The 19,955-nt window shown below is 46.8% G+C and overlaps 1 protein-coding gene across 1 annotated transcript in view; it reads left to right on the plus strand.

The window, feature by feature from the left end:
* Positions 1 to 6,832: 6,832 nt before the first annotated feature.
* Positions 6,833 to 19,955, plus strand: part of LOC147683085 (tetraspanin-15-like) — a 215,614-nt gene continuing 202,491 nt past the window's right edge. Inside the window, exon 1 of the mRNA XM_086943569.1 lies at positions 6,833 to 7,059. Coding sequence (XP_086799695.1) covers positions 6,964 to 7,059 — 96 coding nt within the window. The 5' untranslated portion in view covers positions 6,833 to 6,963. The remainder of the gene's footprint in view (positions 7,060 to 19,955) is intronic.

Consider the following 19,955-nt stretch of genomic DNA (forward strand, 5'->3'; position numbering starts at 1 on the left):
ATTGATTTTGGTATTGGATTGTATGATTGAGCGGATCGCTCCGCGTTTAAATTGCTTTTATTACCTTGTGTTCAAATTGTATTGTTGCACTTTCTCTGTCCGTTATCGAACCACTTCAGAGCCGTAGACATTTGGACGTCCGTCCACTGGACCGCGCGCTTAACGAGCGTCCGAAACAACGGTCTTTGACCGGCAAGGGGGCCGCCGCGCACCGCACAGGAGCCCGTTACCGGCAGCCGTAAGGCGCACAGAGGCTTCCCTCGTACGCCCTGACGCTTCCTCCGGGTGGCTCTCGGCCGACGCGCGCGCCGTAAACGCTTACCAAATTGGGCTAATTCGCCGGTTTTGGTAGCGTTTGGGCGGCGCGCCTCGGTCTGATTCCTCTGCTTTCCGCGAACGCATTACCTACGCGTTCCACACACCGGCAGGACCCCTTGTGTGATCGCCAGTGCTCTTGAGCTTGTTGGTTGGAAAATCGATACGTGGCCCAGAGTGTGCACACGCTCAGGGAATCGAAGGGCCCAGGTCTTTGACCTTTGCTTACAGCTTTGCTGAGGGGGTTTAGGAAACGTTGCCTGCAGTTTGTGTATCAGTGTGCCTGGGCTGACCCCCCCAATACCCCCCCTTGTGCCGGCAGATCGCCAGTGTACCTTCACGATGGACGGTTGGGTTCGTTACCCAGATGAGGAGCATAATGATGGGGAGGAGGTTGTGGAAGGACAGCAGGAGGCTGTTCTGGAAGACAATATAGTGGAAGCCTTGGATGCCTCGGTCCAGGCTTCGGTGGCGAAGGCTATGGAGACGAAAGTCCCGCAGACGGTGCATCAGGCACTTGCAGGGGCTCTGCGTCCTATTTGCAAACAGCTCGAGGGTTTTGCCAAACGCCATGGTTATGGAGGGAAGAAGAAACAGAAACAAGCAGCCACTTCTTCCGCAGCGGGCTCGGCCGGGCAGCAGTGGCCGCATGCTCAGTCCTTGGCTTCCCTGCCGGCGAGAGGACCATCGGACCAACCCAACCCAACGTGGGTGGAAAGGCCAAATCTAAACGCCCGATCCCTGTAGATACGGACACGGCTACGACGAATACGGACACGGGTACCGACACCGATACTTCGGAGGTACATCCTCCTCCCTTTAAGAAGGCCAGAGTCGACCCGAAACCGACGGAAGAAAAGATCGGAACTTTCAGTTTTGATCCTTCGGATATCGTCCACCCTCGGTCCTCGGACTGGATTCCACCCCCGGCGGTCTCCGAGTACCTACATGAGAACCTCCGAAAGGGTTTCAGCAGAGAGGTTCATAATCGTTTGAGGTCGGAATGCCCCCGCCCTGAGATTCCGGATGGCGTAGCAGACACTCCGGAGATAGACGCAAGCATGCTCACGTTCTTGAGAATCTTCTCGAAGGATCCCAAGAGGGGGTTGGACAGGGCTTGGCGGGGCTGCCAAGGCAAGATGTTGGACGTCGTGGGGCCCCTCGCAAACATTTTGGAAATGGCGCTGAAGGCCAAGGAAGGTACGGAGGTGGTTGATCCGGATATTCTGGCGGGCTGGGTGCAGCGCGCCATTTGCCTAGTGGGCAACGCTAATTGCGCCATCTCTTCTGAGAGGCGCAAATCCCTGCTACTTCGAATGGACAGCAACCTCACGGAGCTTGCGGAGGCGGAACCGGGACCCCTGGCTGGGGGTTTCCTATTTGGCGATAAATTCGTAAAAGATGTCACGAAGTACGTCTGCACCTTCACCGCCCTTGACAAGGCTCAGAGCGGAATAAAGCGGGCCCTTAGCCAAGGGGTTTTCACCAGGGTCGGACGAGGCGGGGGCCACTCGTCAGGCCGAGGATATCAACAAGGCTCCCAGCGTGGAGACTTTGGTCGCGGTCGTGGAGAGTGGGACTCCACCTGCGGTGGAACTTTCTATCCATCCAAGCGGAGATTCTCCAAGGGCCGTTTCCAGTCGGGAAACAACAGGGCTTCCTTCAAGTCAAGTCAGAATTCCGGTGAGTGTTACAGATATTTCCATTCTTCCATTGGGGGGACGAACGCAGCATTGCATGGCGCAGTGGCGAGCTTTGACGCAGGATGCCTGGGTGCTGCAGACCATTCAGGGGTTTCAGCTGGAATTTTACTCCCGCCCAGCGCAGGGGTTTCCCCCTCCACCTCTCCATTTTTCCCTACAAGATCACAATTTTATAAGCGAAGAGGTGGAAGAATTGCTGAAGAAAGGGGCGGTCGCTCGCGTTCAGAGGGGTCCTCGGGCTTTCTTCAGCAACGTCTTCCTTGTACAGAAGAAAGGGGGAGGCAACAGGTTGGTGCTCAACCTCAGAGATTTAAACCAATACTTGACTTACAACCATTTCAAAATGGAAGGTATTCATCTCCTGGCGGATTTGCTGCAGGAAGGGGATTGGTTTGTCCGTCTGGACCTCAAAGATGCAAATCTGTCTATACCAATTTTTCCCCCTCATCGCAGGTTTCTACAATTCATGTGGGACAACCAATGTTACGAATACTTGGCTCTTCCCTTCGGTCTATCCTCGGCTCCATGGTGCTTCACGAAAGTGATGAAGCCAGTGGTCGCCTTCCTCAGGGAAAGAGGGGTACGGCTGATCATATATCTAGACGATATATTACTCATGGTGCAGGATCGATTCTGTCTCCTGCAGCATCTGACCATGACTATGTCCTTACTCCAAAGTTTGGGATTTGTGATCAATTCAAAGAAGTCAATGCTGGTTCCGACGCAATCTGTAGAATTTCTGGGGTTCACAATCAATTCCCAGTCGGCACAACTATGCCTTCCGCAAGCCAAGTTGCGGGATTTGAAACTAGAGATAAAGAAGTTGTTAGACAGTCAGGTGGTGACTCTCAGGACGCTGGCCAGAGTAGTGGGTATACTGGCATCGTCCATTCAAGCTATCTTTCCGGGGCCGCTACATTACAGGGCCCTCCAAAGGCTCAAGATACAACATCTACGAAAGGGCCAATCGTACACGGACTCGGTACCTCTTTCGGAGGAGGTACGTACAGAACTACAGTGGTGGTTAAATCACGTGGATGCCTGGAACGGCAGGGCGATCTTCGGATCCCAGCCGGAGGTAGTGATCGAGTCCGACGCCAGCAGGTGGGGCTGGGGCGCGCGCTGTGGAGAAGTTTCTACAGGCGGCAGATGGTCGGCACAAGAACTAGAAATGCACATAAATTGTTTGGAACTGCTAGCGGGGTTGTTTGCGATTCGCACATTATCCCCGAAGCAGACGTCTTGTTGCATCCTCCTCCGTTTGGACAACGTGTCGGCGGTGAGGTATATCAACAAGTTGGGCGGCACGAGGTCGTCAATGCTTGTTCAGATAGCCAAGGATTTTTGGCATTATTGTCTCCAAAACCAGATCTCGGTGGTGGCGGAATACCTGAGGGACTACAGCGAGTGGAAGCTGCTCCCTCGTGTCTTCCAGTGGCTTCAGGCGACGTGGGGCCCGTTTCAGACGGACCTATTTGCCTCCAGGCTCTCGTTTCAACTTCACTGGTTCTTCAGCTGGAGACCAGATCCGATGGCGGCGGCGACGGATGCCTTCCTCCAGGACTGGTCTCAGGGTACGCAGTATGCCTTTCCCTCCTTCCTCTTGATTCCCAGGGTAATGACACAGGTAATCAGGCAGAAAGCGGAAATAGTCATGGTGACTCCGTGGTGGACATCTCAGGCTTGGTTCCCCAAGCTTTTGCAGTGGAGCTGCGATTGCCCACGGATGCTCCCGGACTCGAGATGGTTGTTGCAGGGCCCTCAACAGGAACAGCACCCATTGCTGCTGGAGGGCAAGCTGTCGCTGATGGCATGGAGGCTTTCCGGGAACAGTGGCAGTTGCCGGGAATTTCGAGCGAAACTGCTGAGTTTATCAGACAGGCATGGGCGCCTTCCACCAGAAAACGTTATTCCTCAGCCTGGAAGAACTGGGTGGATTGGTGCGTGGGACGACGTCTGGATCCCGTGGGGGCAGAGTTGTCCCAAGTTTTGAATTTTCTGACGGAAAAGGCCGGGCCGGTCTAGCGTACCGGTCGGTTAATAATTTCCGTTCGGCAAGGCATACCCAGATAGACGGGAAACCGGTGGGCATGCACCCGATGGTGTGTAAGCTGTTAAAAGGCATCAGGGCCGCCAAACCACCCTCACCCAAGTATACCGGGTTGTGGGATGTGTCCTTAGTACTATCTTTGTTCAACAGTTGGCCGAGCATCGCTCTTCTGTCCAGAAAGCAAATATCGGCGAAATTAGCTATGTTATTGTGTTTATCGTCTTGCAGAAGGTCCTCGGATGTGAGAGCGCTCGACGTAACAGGTAGAGTGTTCACCCCGGAAGGGGTTTCCTTTCATATTACAGGTCGCACTAAAACTTTGTCACGACACATTTCATATAATGCTTTTCCTGCAAATGAAAAATTATGTGTGGTTCACTGCTTGAAAGCTTACGAGGAATGTACCAAGGCCTTGCGGCCGCAGGGTTGTAAGCAGTTATTAATTGCCATTCAGAAACCCTTTAAACCTGTGGTAGCAGCCACGATAGCTAGATGGCTTCGTTATGTGATGGCTGAAGCTGGCGTAGATACTCAGATCTTTGGTGCTCATTCTGTGAGAGGCGCAATGGCGTCAAAGTCGTATGGTTTGGGGTCAAGTATCCAAGATATAATGCGTTGCGCAGACTGGTCGTCTGAATCGACATTTAAAACATTTTATTATAAGCCGGTGGGAGATATTACTTCAGTTGTATTTAATCAAGCGTTAAACTAGCATAATCAGAAGCCTCCGGTCCTGTAATAGAATCAAAAATTTGCTAGCATTCGCGCCAAGAATTTTCAATTCTATTAAGGACAGGGAGGCGAGGATTATCCCACCTGGCTTAATGTCTGTATATCATACGCTTGCCCACCCTGTATTTCAGTGATTACAGTGGTGTTATTCCTTTTTTCCAGGAGCTGAGAAAAAGTCGGACTAGGAGACGATGGACATCAAGCTGTTAATCTGAAGTTATCCTTCCATGTTGGAATTCGTTTGGTTCAAGTTATGGACTTATCGCCTCAAAGAAAGAGGATGTGAAACGCACGCAAGGGGTTCTTATGGACTGTGGGGGCGTGCCTATAACCATGGTGTTCATGGGAAATGTAGTAATTTATTGTTTGTTGCGAAAATAATATATTTTCATTGGCTGCTGTGTTGATGCAGTAAAGTTTGAGAAGCATAATCCTCGCCTCCGTGTCCTTAATAGAATTGAAAATTCTTGGCGCGAATGCTAGCAAATTTTTGATTCTACCTTCATCTGAAATTAAAGACTGAATCATGTGGTTGATTATGATGGTAATTTTGGTGTTGGGTCCCGCAATCAGTTCTGAATTAAGTCCTTGATTTATTATGTCAAATAAATTGTGTTCTCATTAGCATGCATTAAAATCATGGCATGTGCATTCTGATCCTGAATTCTGGATTATGCTATTTCAGAGGCTTTTTAATTTGGTACATCTCAAAGTGTAATGATTGGGACAAGGAGGAGGGATGTAGACCTAATGCCCCGATTACTTACCGGTAATCTTCATTTCTCTTAGTCCTACTCGTCCTCGTCACAGTCCAGCCGCGACCCGTACATGTAAGAGTGGTGGGGCTGGGGCATTTTGGCTAACAATGACGAGGGAAAATTAAATAATTAATGAATTTTCCCTTGTCATCGTACGTCAAAATCCCTCCACGCCCCCCACCTGGCCCCATCGCTCTTACCTGCACGGGCCGCGGCTGTCACAGTCATTACAATCCCTCCCAACCTTCCTCCTTACCTTTCAATTTGCTTAGATACGACAGGAGGAATCTGGGTAAGCTTCGCTTATGTAGCACCCAGAAGAGTGGGTTGGGCTTGCTTCAAATTTTCATGCGTCTTTTCTGCCTGGGAGACAGAACTACCTCAAAGCCAGTGCTTTAAATATGCCGGTAATGTCCGGTACTAAGTACCAGTTCTTTTTTGTTTTGAGAGGGAGAGTACCTGCACTTCTCAAGAGTGACGTAATAATTTTATTTGGAGAGTACCAGCACTTCTCATAAACAAGATGGTGCTCTTTTTTTTTCTTTTCAAGCACTGCTCAAAGCGTAATGACGGTGACGAGGACCAGTAGGACTGAGAGTAATGAAGATTACTGGTAAGTAATCAGGGCATTATTTTCGAGTATTGGTTGCTGACTGCTCACAGCTCTGCAGACAACAGAAAGTGAAACCATTCAGCACTTCAGAGGTGTGTGCTCCAGACCCAATGAGTGAAGCGATGGCTGTGTTACCGAGGCTGCTACCATTTTTAGCACCAACCAATAGGGAGGCTGTTGGAATGTCAGCGAATCCGAGCCCATGTGCTACTCCACGCAAGTCAGGACAGAACACTCGACCCATCTGCTAGAGCCCCTTTGTCTGCATCGAACACCTGTTCTAAATGACCGTATCAGTTACAACTAGTACAAAGATGTCCATTGGCTACGAATGGTTGTAGTTTAGGCAAGAAAAATAAATAGTAATTCATAAACATTAAACACAACATTACCACTTCGCTAACCTTCGTCACCCCAGTATTACCCATCGACCTGACTGTGGCGGGAAGACGTGGCTAATGACAATTACGGTGTTTTGGAAACAAACCATCTGTTATAAAAACAGCAGAACGTGGGAAACATACAGCGTCATTTGACCTTGCTATAAAAACATAAACATGCAACAAACACAACAAAGGTTTTGCTGCACGCGATACACTAAAGAGTTAAAAAAAATAATCCCAGCTGGAGTCGCCTCGTCACCTCCCTTTCCACAGCTTTCAGTTTCTCGGAGGCGGAAGTGCTGAAGCTTCAGGCATGCATAATAGGCAAAGCAATCGGGTGAGCGGCATAGACAGAGGGGGACAAACACAGCGATTTTACAATACAGCGCATCCCCATTGCAGCTAAAAGATGCCTCGGAAACGTGGCCAGAGTGATTGGATGGACTCCATGCATTACTATTACGGGTTGAAGTTCTCCCTCTCTGTGTATTCCATGCTGTTCCTGGTAAGTGTAAATGGTTTATTCATTTCGCTCTGTAGGGACTGATTTGAAATTCATACCGGTGTTTACATAAATCTCTCCACAATACGTTGAATCGCAACAACCGTGTGCTGCGTTTTACACAGTCGGGCTCTGTTGCGTGCAAACCGTACAACTGGCTTTCATTGAACAAGAAAATGACATTATTGTTCCTGGGCTTTTGTCAGCTCAGGCCACGCCCACAAACCTCTGAGGCGAAGCTCGTTCCATTGGAAGTATTAGGAGGGTGGGATTGAGAAGTGCCCGTATGTGAGCATGTGTTATCTTTCATTGTGCGCGTTTCAAGGGCGACCGATGTAGCGCGGCCTTTGGAACTGTATTGGCAGTGCCTACGAACGTGCACCTGTTATATTTATTTGAAATATGTAGCTGCTTCTGCGTGTTTTTAAACGGATAACAATAAGAGTTATTGGTTGACGAGCAGGGGCATGAGTGAGTTAGTAAGGGCACGTTGGATGAAGGGGTGAGTTTGTATATTTAATGATGAATGAGTGAGTACTTGGATGCATAAATTGCCACATTAATGAGTGAGTGAATGGATAAATGTGACTAGTTAGAAAGCGTACACCACCGCTGGAGTCAAACCATTCAGTCTTCCATCCACAACTTTATTGCATGTAACTGGTGATGGATGTTAGCTTTTTTTTTAATTAAAGCATTGCCCCAGTGAAACAAAAATGTAGCTAACATATTAACTGTGGGCCTCATACTCAATTTTGTTTGTGACTGCTGAAAATTATATATATCACATAAAAAAACTGCTATTTTGAGGTTTCAGTAGAATAATTCTTAAATGTGTTTTCACAGGCAAGACAACAACCTTCCAGTTGTTTCAGCTGAGTAGTACATGTTCAAAGTTTCACCTAGCAGTTGTAGCAGAATCGGACACAATATTGCAATATTTTTTTCTAGTGCAGGTGGCTGCGGTTAGTGAGAAGCTCCATGTTGTAGAATTATGAGAGATTTTCGAAATGTATTTTTTGAGACTGTTTTACTGTAGCAAATTCTGATTGGTTTATTCTGTGGGAACCATGTACAACGCTATTGAATGAATAAAATACTTTGTTCAGAATTCTATAAAATTGCGCTCTTTTTTATGTGAAAAATTGCCCTTTCTTACTGACCTAAGAGGTGAATTTATGTTGGTTTGCTTTCCCATCATATACTTTGTATTTGCTGACCTGAATTTTACTGAGTTCTTTTATTGAATCTGTATTCTAACTGAGCTTGGCACTCTGATATATTGATTTTGATTATATTTCTTGATTTCTGTATGACTTAAATATCTGGAAATAAGCCTTTAAGGTTTAAACCTTCCCTGTCCGTCAACCTTGCCGGGACAGCTAGGTTTTACATGTCCATAAATTGAAATTGTCATATGAAGTACTTATAAGAGAGAGAGGTCCAGCAAGGAGCATCACAATCCGTGAAAGGATTAACACTGCAACCGGTCGATCAGTCACTCAAGAGAGCAAGGTGGAACGCGATCTACCATCCAAGTGAATCCACACACTATCCTAAGAATTCCCTTCATAGTATTAGAGCCAGCACTAGGGACGATGCCTGAACTGTCATGCTGAAGATCTTATCACCAGCATTATGCCATGGGTGGTTGCCATTGTGCCAACGATGGTCCTATAGATGAAAAGAATTGCAGCAGATATTCCAGGCTCAACATTAGCCTGGAGATAGTGTTGTCATGCTGTTGATTCCAAAATTCATCAGCACTATGTCAAAGGTGGACCCCTTACAGATTGACCACATGTGCAACGAGGAACTGAATATGGCGGGTGTGCCCTGATATAGTGGTCAGTCATATCAGTTGCGTTTGAGAAGATGCTGCCAGGCTCAACACATACTCACATATGCACACACCTCCATCTCCCCTAAAAGTTTTTTTTTTTATTTTCCTTTAATTCACATTTTTCACATGCATGCCCAGGCAAGTAAATTACATGGGAATCACATCTTAAATATAAGCCTAGAAACCTGAATATTAAAGGTTACTATTCTCATACGAATGGTATTAGGCTCTTCAGGATCCAATTTCCCGACAACATTTTCGTCATTGTACTCTGCGGAAATCGTGAAACGAGATGACTTGCATCGGGTCTGTGAATGGACAGGAAAAATAATAGGAGAAAGATTAGCTGAATATCAGGAACCTCATCTATTCGATTAAAATGGAGTCTTGCACGAAAGTGTGTTCTAACTATATTTCATTATTAATCACACTTCTAATCAACCTTATGAAATAATTCCAAGTGCATTTGTGTTGGTTCATCTGTAATGACCAATAGCATCATTAAAATCACTAATTTGCACAAGTAATTTGTCACTAAAATTTGCACTCATAACAATTTTATAACCCTTCTGAGAATTCAGTCGTAGCCATAATTATGTCACTCATTTTCCCCATGGCTTAACAAAACACTCTTCGTTGACCAACTTTAAATGCTGTAACGATTTGGGTGAATTGATAACACTAAGACACTTGCAATCATTGGCAAACAAAATTGTATAACTTTAAGGCACACACTGCAAAATCCACATGATAGTACAATATGGAGCAACAAAACAAAATTGTCTTCCTCTTATTTGATGGCTTATTTTCGTTCACTTTGCCCCTTCTTTTCTAACTTCATTCATGCTCTAGCCAACATGTTTTTCTTCGTCTTAGGGTATTCCCTACGACTTCATCAGGGCTGTTTCACCTAGATCTCTTAATGGCCATTCGTCAACTTTTGGTTGTAATTCCGACCCGGAATATCTGTTGCTCAATTTACTCTTCAAATCAGTGTTATGTGTCCGTACGTGTATCATTAATGGGGCATTCACGGTGCTTATTGTACAGGTGCACCTTCCAAAACTTATTGATATTGGGAGTAGCTGGAGTTGACTTGCTTGGGCATCGTTGGACTAATATCTAAGGGGAATTCTCCTTATATTGATAAGTTTGTAGAAGTCGGGCGAACAAAGGGTTTTCTGTATCTGTGTGGATTTTGAAGAACTAATCGTTTCAGCTATCCGTGAATGAATTAAACACTACTAAATATGTATTAAACATTCCAAGATTCCCTACAGTTTATAACCTAATTATATCACATTTAAAACACACTTTAAAACCCTGTAAATTAAATCCAAGCACACAGTGCTGATCCTCTGTTGTGATTTGATATACCATTTTTGACAAAAAACTGTTTTCTGCCAGGATTTTTTCATGGAAATTGTAGATAACACCCCAGAAACAAAAAATAAGCGTGTTTTTGCTATAACTTCTCAAATATCGTCTTCCTCCAAATGAGATAAAAATTTGACATGCAAGTAAAACAGTACTTCCAACAGTAGCTACAGCCTGTCAGTTGATTCCCCAGTATTCTACTGTAGGTTCACCATTGACTTATAATTAAGGCTCCATATGTTCCGTTTTTACAGATAAATACAGACAGAAAACTATTTATTTTCCTGTCTGTATTTATATTTAAATGTGGATAAAAACGGAAATTGGGTATTTTTGGAGCGATTCTGAATGTTATCCATCATGACTGTCAGGTCAAAAGCTGTGCGGATTGATAGGCAAAGGATTACAAAAATTAAAGAGCTTTAGTAAAGGGCCTTAAACAGCAGTAGATTTGCACAACCTTGACACTAAATGTGGAAGTGTTCTTTTAAGTGCGTATTTTATCATCTGAGTGTTTATATATCATTGAAACCTGTCAGGCGTTCAGGCACGAGTGTACAATAACTGGTTAAATAAATGCAGAAATATACACATTTCTGCTTAATTTTTTCCACAAAACCTAAAATAAATATGGATAAATACAGGTAAAATTAGGAAAAAATAAATATCGATAAATACAGACAGAAATGACATACATATAAATACCATAAAACCAGGGGCCCTAGTCATAATCAACAACTCGAATTGTAACATTCCACATCAAGATAAATGTCAGCCACACCTGAACACCAGGTTACTAGAACGAGGGCTGTAAAAGTGAAAGCATTTTCTATGAAAACGACAACACTATTGGAAAAAATTGAGGGGGTTAAGCTAGTCATGCAATTATGGATACTGTTTCTCAAAGCTCAAATGAAGACACATATTCTACAAATTCTCAAGTATCTAACTCATCCATGTGAGGAACAAATCTGGCATGCTTTACAAACCATTTACCTCCAGCAGCAGCAGTCTGTCATTTGGTTTTCCTGCTTCACTGCAGAGGCCCAATAAAGTTTTGGAGTGCAAACATTTTGTATTCATATTAAAAGTGAGGCATTCCAGGAGCTGTTAAATTTGAACCATTTTCATGCAGCAGACTAAAGGAAATGAGCATTCAGCAGTCAATGCAGTGAAGTCAATATAGATATATTGTTAAAGTGAAGGAACTCTTGGGTTTTATGGATTTTTATATTGTACATTTTAAAAAGGATACCAAAATAAATGTATGTGATTCCTACCTAAGTCTATCATCTTCTTTCCGAAATTGTTTTGTCAGACTGTGCATCTTCTTTGCTTAATAGTTCTGTAAGAAAGTGAATTGTTAATTGGGGTGGATGGAAGTCCACTACAAGTAATAAAGTCACTAAACTATTAAGTCCAGTTAAAGGTTTATTTAATTCTGAGCTCTATGGCACAGAAATGACAAAAACCTAATATGGAGAACAGTAGTTATGAATTAATTTTTAAATATTTAAGTTAAAAAAAGCACAAAGAAAAAGTAAAGCTCAAATGAAAGTCAATAGTTACGATAGACCAGGACCAAGTTACAATTTCAAGTCAACAGCGATGAAGCATGGACTTGATCAGCCAACTGGATTTGTCCTGGTGAAAGTCTGGAATTCAAAAAGGTCAAAAAGTGTCTGAGTCTCACTTCAGAAAGGGATTTCTTTCAGTTTCAGGAAGGAAAGTGTTGAATGTCTTCTAAGCCCAACTCAGAGTGAGATTTTGTCTCTTTTTGAGAAGGAATATTCTCCCTGTGCGGGTTGCCGCTGAAACTGTAGCTCTTGCTATGGAACTGAAGGCCAGGTATCTGAATTAGAATAGCCCTGCAGGTGCTCTGAAGTTTTTGAGATGTTTTGCTGCAAACTTTCTAAATACGAATTCAGAACATGACTTAGTCATTTCCACAGCGGTGTGGAGGTCTCCTCTCAAGATAAAGCTGAAATCCAATCCGACACTATGGTACTAGCCATTGGATACTTTTTGACTGTAGGTCCCACTGAAGAGAAATCTTTCAAGTTTTCAAGCACTTCTGATGTCAAACAAGCACATGAGCACACTTCTAAGGCACCAATGACCTCAGGGAAAGGCGTTTAGATACTCTCAGAGTGTCAGGCAAAGGACAAAATATTGTTCAGTCTAAGTCCATTTGCTACTGGTCATCTGGGCACTTTACGGAAAAGGCCTGTTGCAGCTTGTTGCGTCCCTGTAGCCACATGGAAGGTTAGCCAACTGCCCCTTGATGTCCACTTCTTTGTCCTTGGTACACGTGGGAAAAGACCTCTTGCAGCTTGTTGCATCTCTGTAGCCACACAGAAGGTTAGCCAATTGCCTTTGGTGTCCACTTCTTTGTCCTTGGTACATGTGGAAGCAGGTTCAGCCCTTCAAGTTTCCTCACAAGTCTCAAACAGCAGACACAGTCCTCCTTCTTTTCTTTTGCAGTGCAGAGTGTTCTAAGGATGCTGCCTTGGGGTGCCAAATTTATGCTTGACACCAGCTAGTGGGTGGAGGGGCGGGTAACTCTAGGTTCTTCCTTAATCAGTGGGGTAAACGTTCCCAGGAGCAACCCTATCAACTTTTGAATCATTTCCTGTTTACCCTACTTCACTCAATTCCCTCAGTGCACTTTATTCCCCAAAATCTAGATGGGGAACCCTTCACCCCTTGTACAGAGCCTGTGTGCCCACCCAGAGGTGTAACCAGAGTAATAGGCAGCCCCCTCCTCTGTGGTCAATGAAAATCTGTTCTGGTGGTAACTCTGCTCCCACTGGGTTTGGTTCCAGCCCGACTAAGAAGAAAAAAGGCTTGGTCTTTACAGGTGTCCCCTGACATTTATTTTTGACATGGCAGCCCCTTTGAAGTTAAGTACGTTCTTGTGCCCACCCCAACTGGTCTTCCTGCTAGGGGAAGAAGAACACCTCCCCGCAGCCAGTCTGTTGTTCATGCTCTAGGAGCAGTTCTCACACCTCATTCATTTCAAGCATTTGATTGACATCTGCAGGAGAGCTCATGTAAATTAACCCTGCCCTTGTTGCTTCTTTTCCCTCCAACCTCTGCCCCTGACATTTCTTCTGCTGTCTGTGTTCTTCTGCTTGGAACCAGAAGATGAGGTCGTAATATGGACATCTGTAATGTGTTTCATGTGTGTGGCTTCACCCTGGACCTTAGAGAAAGTTGTCCCAGTCTGAGTTTCATATATTGCTTCCTGTTCTGTCCAGAAGCAGCGGACCGGGTAGAGGGGGAGGACGGGCCTATGATTAAGTACTGCTCACATTTGCATAGGAGTGAAAGCACAAGGTTTCTTTTGATTTCCATATTGAGACGCTTTCTGTGGAGTGCATCCGTTCTCGTTTGCAGCCACATGACTAGGCCAGCGTCTCCAGTGTTCAGAGCTGCCTCGATGGATGGGGTGTTTGGGGTGGGACATTAGGGAAGAGCACATCCCCCAGTCTTATCTCAGCTTTCTGGAATATCCAGCTCCGCATAAAGAAAATAAATATGTACTTGAAATATTTCCCCCTCCAACAATTATCCACTCCACTCTGATCCACTCCACTAATCCAATCCACTTGAAACCACTCTACTCCGCTCAATCCCACTCTACTCTATTCCACTCTAATCCAGTCCACTCAAATGCACTTCAGTTCTCTCCACACTAATTCACTCTAATCCCCTCCACTCTAATCCATTCCGATCCACTTCAGTCAACCCCACTCCACCCTAATCCACTCCACTTTATTCCACTCCAACCCACTCCACTCTAATACACTCCAATCAACTCCACTCCTTTCTTTTCCACTCTTATCGACTCCACTCTAATCGAATCCACTCCACTTCAATCCCCTCCACTGCAATCCTCTACAATCTACTCTAATGTACTCCAGTGCACTCATCTCGAATCCACTTTAGTCTACTCTAATCCACTCCAACCCACTCCACTCCAATCAACTCCACTTCACTCTTATCCACTCTAATCGACTCAACTTTAATCCAATCCACTCCAATCTACTCTTATCCACTCTAATCAACTCCACTCTAATCCAATCCACTCCACTTCAATCCCCTCCACTGTAATCCACTCCAATTTACTCTAATGCACCCTAGCCCGCTCCACTCTAATCCAATCCACTCTAATCCACTCCACTCTGATCCACTTAATCCACTCGAATCCCCTCCACTCCAATGCACACCAGCCTAATTCACTCCACTCCACTCTAATCAACTGCACCCTACCCCACTCCACTCTAATCGACTTCAGTCGACTCCGCTCTAATCCACATCATTGTAATCTCTTCCACTCTACACCACTCCACTCTACGCCCCTACTTCACTATATGACACTCCACTCTATGCCACTTTACGACACGCCATGACATTCCACACTTTGAGACTACGTCACTCCACTCTGATAATGCACTTTATGACACTCCGTGTCACTCTACTACACCCCACTTTAGTGACCAAGTGACTTGAGTCTGGGATTTTTGCATACTCCCTTTATAAAATCTACTGAGTGTGCTCATTATTGTTTTGTATGTCCAGGCCTAAGTGTTGTACCCATTTAGTTTTGACATCTGGGCTTTTACATGAATGTTGCTCAAGTAATGCATTGTATAGTGTAGTGATTGCTTGCCTAATGTTCCCATGGAACAGTAGACACTGCAAAACCTCTGACCTGTTTGTCCTGCCTGCAAATTATCCCTCGCCTGCTCGCCAGTACATTGTAAGTCACAAATTGAAATCATCCCATTCCATATGTATCTTGTATATTTTGGAAAATGTGCAAGCCATCCATTGTGCACATGTCCACCACCAAGTGTACCCCATGCTTCCATATATAGCCTTATGTTATTCATGAGCGTCCATTAAATTTGACAGCATTGGTAGCATACATAGTAGCAACTGTGGCAGGTATGGAGAGGGGCCAGTCACCTCCACATATACTGCACCATTATATCACTGTACTCGTGCTGTATTACAAGCGCCACTGTATCTCTGTTGTCATCTCTGCTGTCACGCTGTATAGCGAGCGCCATTATTTCATTGTAATCACGCTGTATAGCGAGTGCCATTATTTCATTATAATCACGCTGTATTGCGAGCGCCATTAGGTAATCTCGTGGACACTTGTAGGCGCTTCAAGGGTAACTCAAATTTAATCGCAGCGCTTTATTTTGCGCTATCACAGCTGCAGCGCGATTTAGCATCCCACCCAGTGTGTGTGCCCCAGCCTACCTCCAGTCTCGTGTTTCTGGCGCTGCCGCCATTGTTGTTGTTGTTGCTGGTGCCTCAGAGCTCGTCCCCCACAGCCCGCCCCGCCTCCCAGCTGACCCTCCCTCCCACGGACTACTTAGGCCACTCTCTCCCCCATTAAAGCTGTGACCGTCCTGACGCATTCAGAAACGGTCGCTCCCTTCACCCCAGCTCCTGCTTGCCTGTCTGGTATCGTTGACTGCGCCATTATATCACTGTACTCGCGCTGTATTACAAGCGCCACTGTATCTCTGTTGTCATCTCTGTTGTCACGCTGTATAGCGAGCGCCATTATTTCATTGTAATCACACTGTATTGCGAGCGCCATTAGGTAATCTCGTGGACACTTGCAGGCGCTTCAAGGGTAACTCAAATTTAATCGCAGCGCTTTATTTCGCGCACTCACAGCTGCAGCGCGATTTAGCATCCCACCCAGTGTGTGTGCCCCAGACTACCTCCAGTCTCGTGTTTCTGGCGCTGCCGCCATTGTTGTTGTTGTTGCTGGTGCCTCAGAGCCCGTCCCCCACAGCCCGCCCCGCCTCCCAGCTGACCCTCCCTCGCCCCCTCCTCCATCCACATATGCCTGATGCCTTTGCGCGCAGCGTTCACGCGCAGCAGCCGCGCCAAAGGTGCGCCAAAGGTAAGCCCGTCTACGCCCGTCCGCGCCCGGACCGCGCCCAGCGCCAGTCCCCCTGGCCCCTGCCACTCCCAACCTTCTAGATTTAAATACGATGCCGCCACTCTCCTCGCCCTCAATCCCGGACGTACACCACTTTGCTGCGAAGCTACTACAGGATGTACTCACTGCCCTTTCGCCTGCCTCTCCTGCAAGTTCAACTGCTTCAGGACTCTCACCAACTCCAGGTCCTCCAAACACAACTCCAACCGCCTAAAATGCATACTGCTCCACACCCGCTCGGTCCACAGACACGCAACAGAACTCTGGGACCTAATCGACTCTGCGTCACCTGACATTGGCTTCCTTACTGAAACCTGTATGAACACATCATCAGCTCCCGACATCGCCATAGCCATATCGGCCACTTACAAGATCATCCGGAAAGACCGCACCAATCAAACAGGAGGTGGCATCGCCATCATCCACAGGAACACCATCGAAATCACAACCAGCTCCGACGACAATCTTGCAACCTTCGAACATCTCCACTTTCAGATCCACACCGACCCCAGGACCACACTGAGAGGCACCCTCATCTACAGGCCTCCAGGTACCCGCACCCAATTCAGCGGCGACCTCACGGACTTCGTCAGCCCACACGCCCTAGCCTCCGAGAACTACATTCTTCTAGGAGACCTCAACTACCACCTTGAAAACAAACACGACAGCAACACCACCACCCTTCTGGACAACCTGGCCAATCTCGGACTCAAACAACTTGTGGACACCCCCACCCATGTAGCCGGTCACACGCTCGACCCTATCTTCACATCCAGCAAGCACATCTCCTTCGATCGCACCACAGCTCTCCACTGGACGGATCACAGCTGCGTTCACTTCAGCTACAAAACCTCCCTAACCCACAATCGCCCTCAACGTATTCCTCGGAGATACTGGAACAAAATCCCCTCCGACCAACTCCTCACATCACTCAAACAAAACCCTCCCACACTCTCAATGGACCCAGACCAAGCGGCCACCAACCTCAGGCAATGGATTACCCACAGCGCAGACGAATTAGCACCCCTGAAAAAGCCCCAGATGAAATCAACCAGCAAAAATGCTCCCTGGTTCAATGATGAACTTAAAAAATCCAAGAAGCTATGCCGCACCATGGAGAAGAATTGGAGAAAAAACCCAACCTCAGACAACATGACCTCCCTCAAGACAGCCACCCGCAAACATCACCAAATGATTCGATCCGCCAAGAAATCCGCTTTCAAGGATCGTCTCGACAACAACACTCACAACAGCAAGGAACTCTTCAATATCGTCAAAGAATTCACCAACCCCACCGCAGCATCCAACGACATCACTCCCTCCCAAGACCTCTGCGATGCACTATCCTCCTTCTTCTACAACAAAATTGCCGACATCCACAACAGCTTCGAGAATTCTCCCAGGGATCAACCCACCCCACCCCCTTCTGATCCTACTCCTCCAACTAACAACCTCAGCGCCTGGAACCCAATCTCCACTGAAGACACCATTCGCCTCATGAACTCAATCCACTCTGGCTCGCCTTCTGACCCCTGCCCCCACCACATCTTCAACAAAGCTGACTCCATCATCGCACCCCAACTCCGCGATGTCATCAACTGCTCTTTCAACTCTGCTACCTTTCCAGAAAGCTGGAAACACGCCGAACTCAGCGCCCTTCTGAAGAAACCCACAGCAGACCCCTCAGAACTGAAAAACTACCGACCCATATCCCTCCTCCCTTTCCCTGCCAAAGTCCTAGAGAAAGCCGTCAACAGCCAACTCGCCGCCTTCCTTGAATCCAACAACTCCCTCAACCCCTCACAGTCCGGCTTCCGAGCCAAACACAGCACCGAAACCGCCCTCATTGCAGCGACCGACGACATCCGAACACTACTTGACAACGGAGAAACAGTGGCCCTCATCCTACTCGACCTCTCCGCCGCTTTCGACACAGTCTGCCACAGCACCCTTATACAACGCCTCAGCAACATCGGCATACAAGGAAAAGCCTTGGACTGGATCATCTCATTCCTCGCCGGGAGAACTCAAAGAGTCCGACTTCCCCCATTCTACTCAGAGGCCACCGAAGTCATATGCGGCGTACCTCAAGGATCCTCACTCAGCCCCACCCTCTTCAACGTCTACATGAGTCCTCTCGCATCCATCGCACGACAACACAACCTTAACATCATATCTTACGCCGACGACACCCAGCTAATCCTCTCCCTCACCAAAGACCCCAACACCGCCAAAACCAATCTTCACGAAGGCATGAAAGAAGTTGCCGAATGGATGAAACAAAGCCGTCTAAAACTCAACTCAGACAAAACGGAGGTGCTCATCCTAGGATCTTCCCCCTCAGCCTGGGACGACTCTTGGTGGCCTTCCGCTCTGGGCACAGCACCCACACCCACAGACCATGCACGTAACCTCGGCTTCATCCTAGACTCCTCTCTCTCGATGTCCAGACAAGTCAACGCCGTCTCGTCCTCCTGCTTCAACGTACTTCGCATTCTCAAAAAGATCTTCCGCTGGATCCCCCTCGATACAAGAAAAACTGTTACCCACGCACTGGTCACGAGTCGGCTGGACTATGGTAACACACTTTACGCCGGAATCACAACAAAACTACAGAAAAAACTCCAGCGCATCCAAAACGCGTCAGCGAGACTCATATTAGACATCCCTCGCCAAGATCACATCACCGGACATCTAAAAGACCTCCACTGGCTTCCTGTCAACAAAAGAATTACTTTCCGCCTTCTCATCCACGCTCACAAGGCCCTCTACAATCTAGGACCCGAATGCCTCAACACTCGACTGTCCTTCTACAAACCCACCCGCCAATTAAGATCGTCCAATCAAGCCCTCGCCGCAGTCCCGCGCATCCGGAAATCCACCATGGGTGGCAGATCCTTCTCCTTCCTGGCTGCCAAGACCTGGAACTCACTCCCCACCCACCTCCGCCTTACTCAGAATCACATCTCCTTCAGAAAAGAACTGAAAACCTGGCTATTCGACAAATAATATACCCCTTCCCCTAGCGCCTTGAGACCCACTGGGTGAGTAGTGCGCTATACAAATGCTCGAACTTGAACTTGAACTTGCAAACAGACATTTGTCACTGAGGGGAGCTTATTCAACCCGGGATATGACTACCCTGCGTTCATTACCCACTGGATGACAGTAGCAGCCCGCAGGGTTTGGAGGAGATCTAATCTCTCTGAATTAGGTGCGACCCCAGCCATCCCATCAACCACTGCAAGTGGGCCTCAGCATAGTAGAGTTCATAGTTTGGGGCTCCTTGGCTCCCCTCTGTCTTAGGGCTTTGCCTCTTACCGAGCGCCACACTCTTCCTTCCACATCCCCATATCAAGACGGAGAGGACACTATGAAGTTCTGGGAAATATGCCTTCTTGAGGATCACAGGCAGTGCTACAAACATGTACACAAATCTCAGAAGGACCAACATCCTGGCTATTCCCATGCACCCAAGAGGAGACAATAGACTTCGCCAAAGGGCATGGCCCGATGTGTGTTTGTGAGGACTCTGCCTAAATTTCCTCTGACGAGGTTTGGTCTGTGTGATATATACTGACTTGAATGTGTCAAATTTCCTGTAAAGTCTCAAACCCTGAAAAGCTGCCTCGTAGTCATATGCCAGCTGCTGAAGGGGAAAAAGAAAAGACTTGGCCTCGGTTTATTTTTAAGATCAGATATATC

This window comes from Lissotriton vulgaris, chromosome 11, assembly GCF_964263255.1.
Source record: "Lissotriton vulgaris chromosome 11, aLisVul1.2, whole genome shotgun sequence".
Classification (NCBI taxonomy): domain Eukaryota; kingdom Metazoa; phylum Chordata; class Amphibia; order Caudata; family Salamandridae; genus Lissotriton; species Lissotriton vulgaris.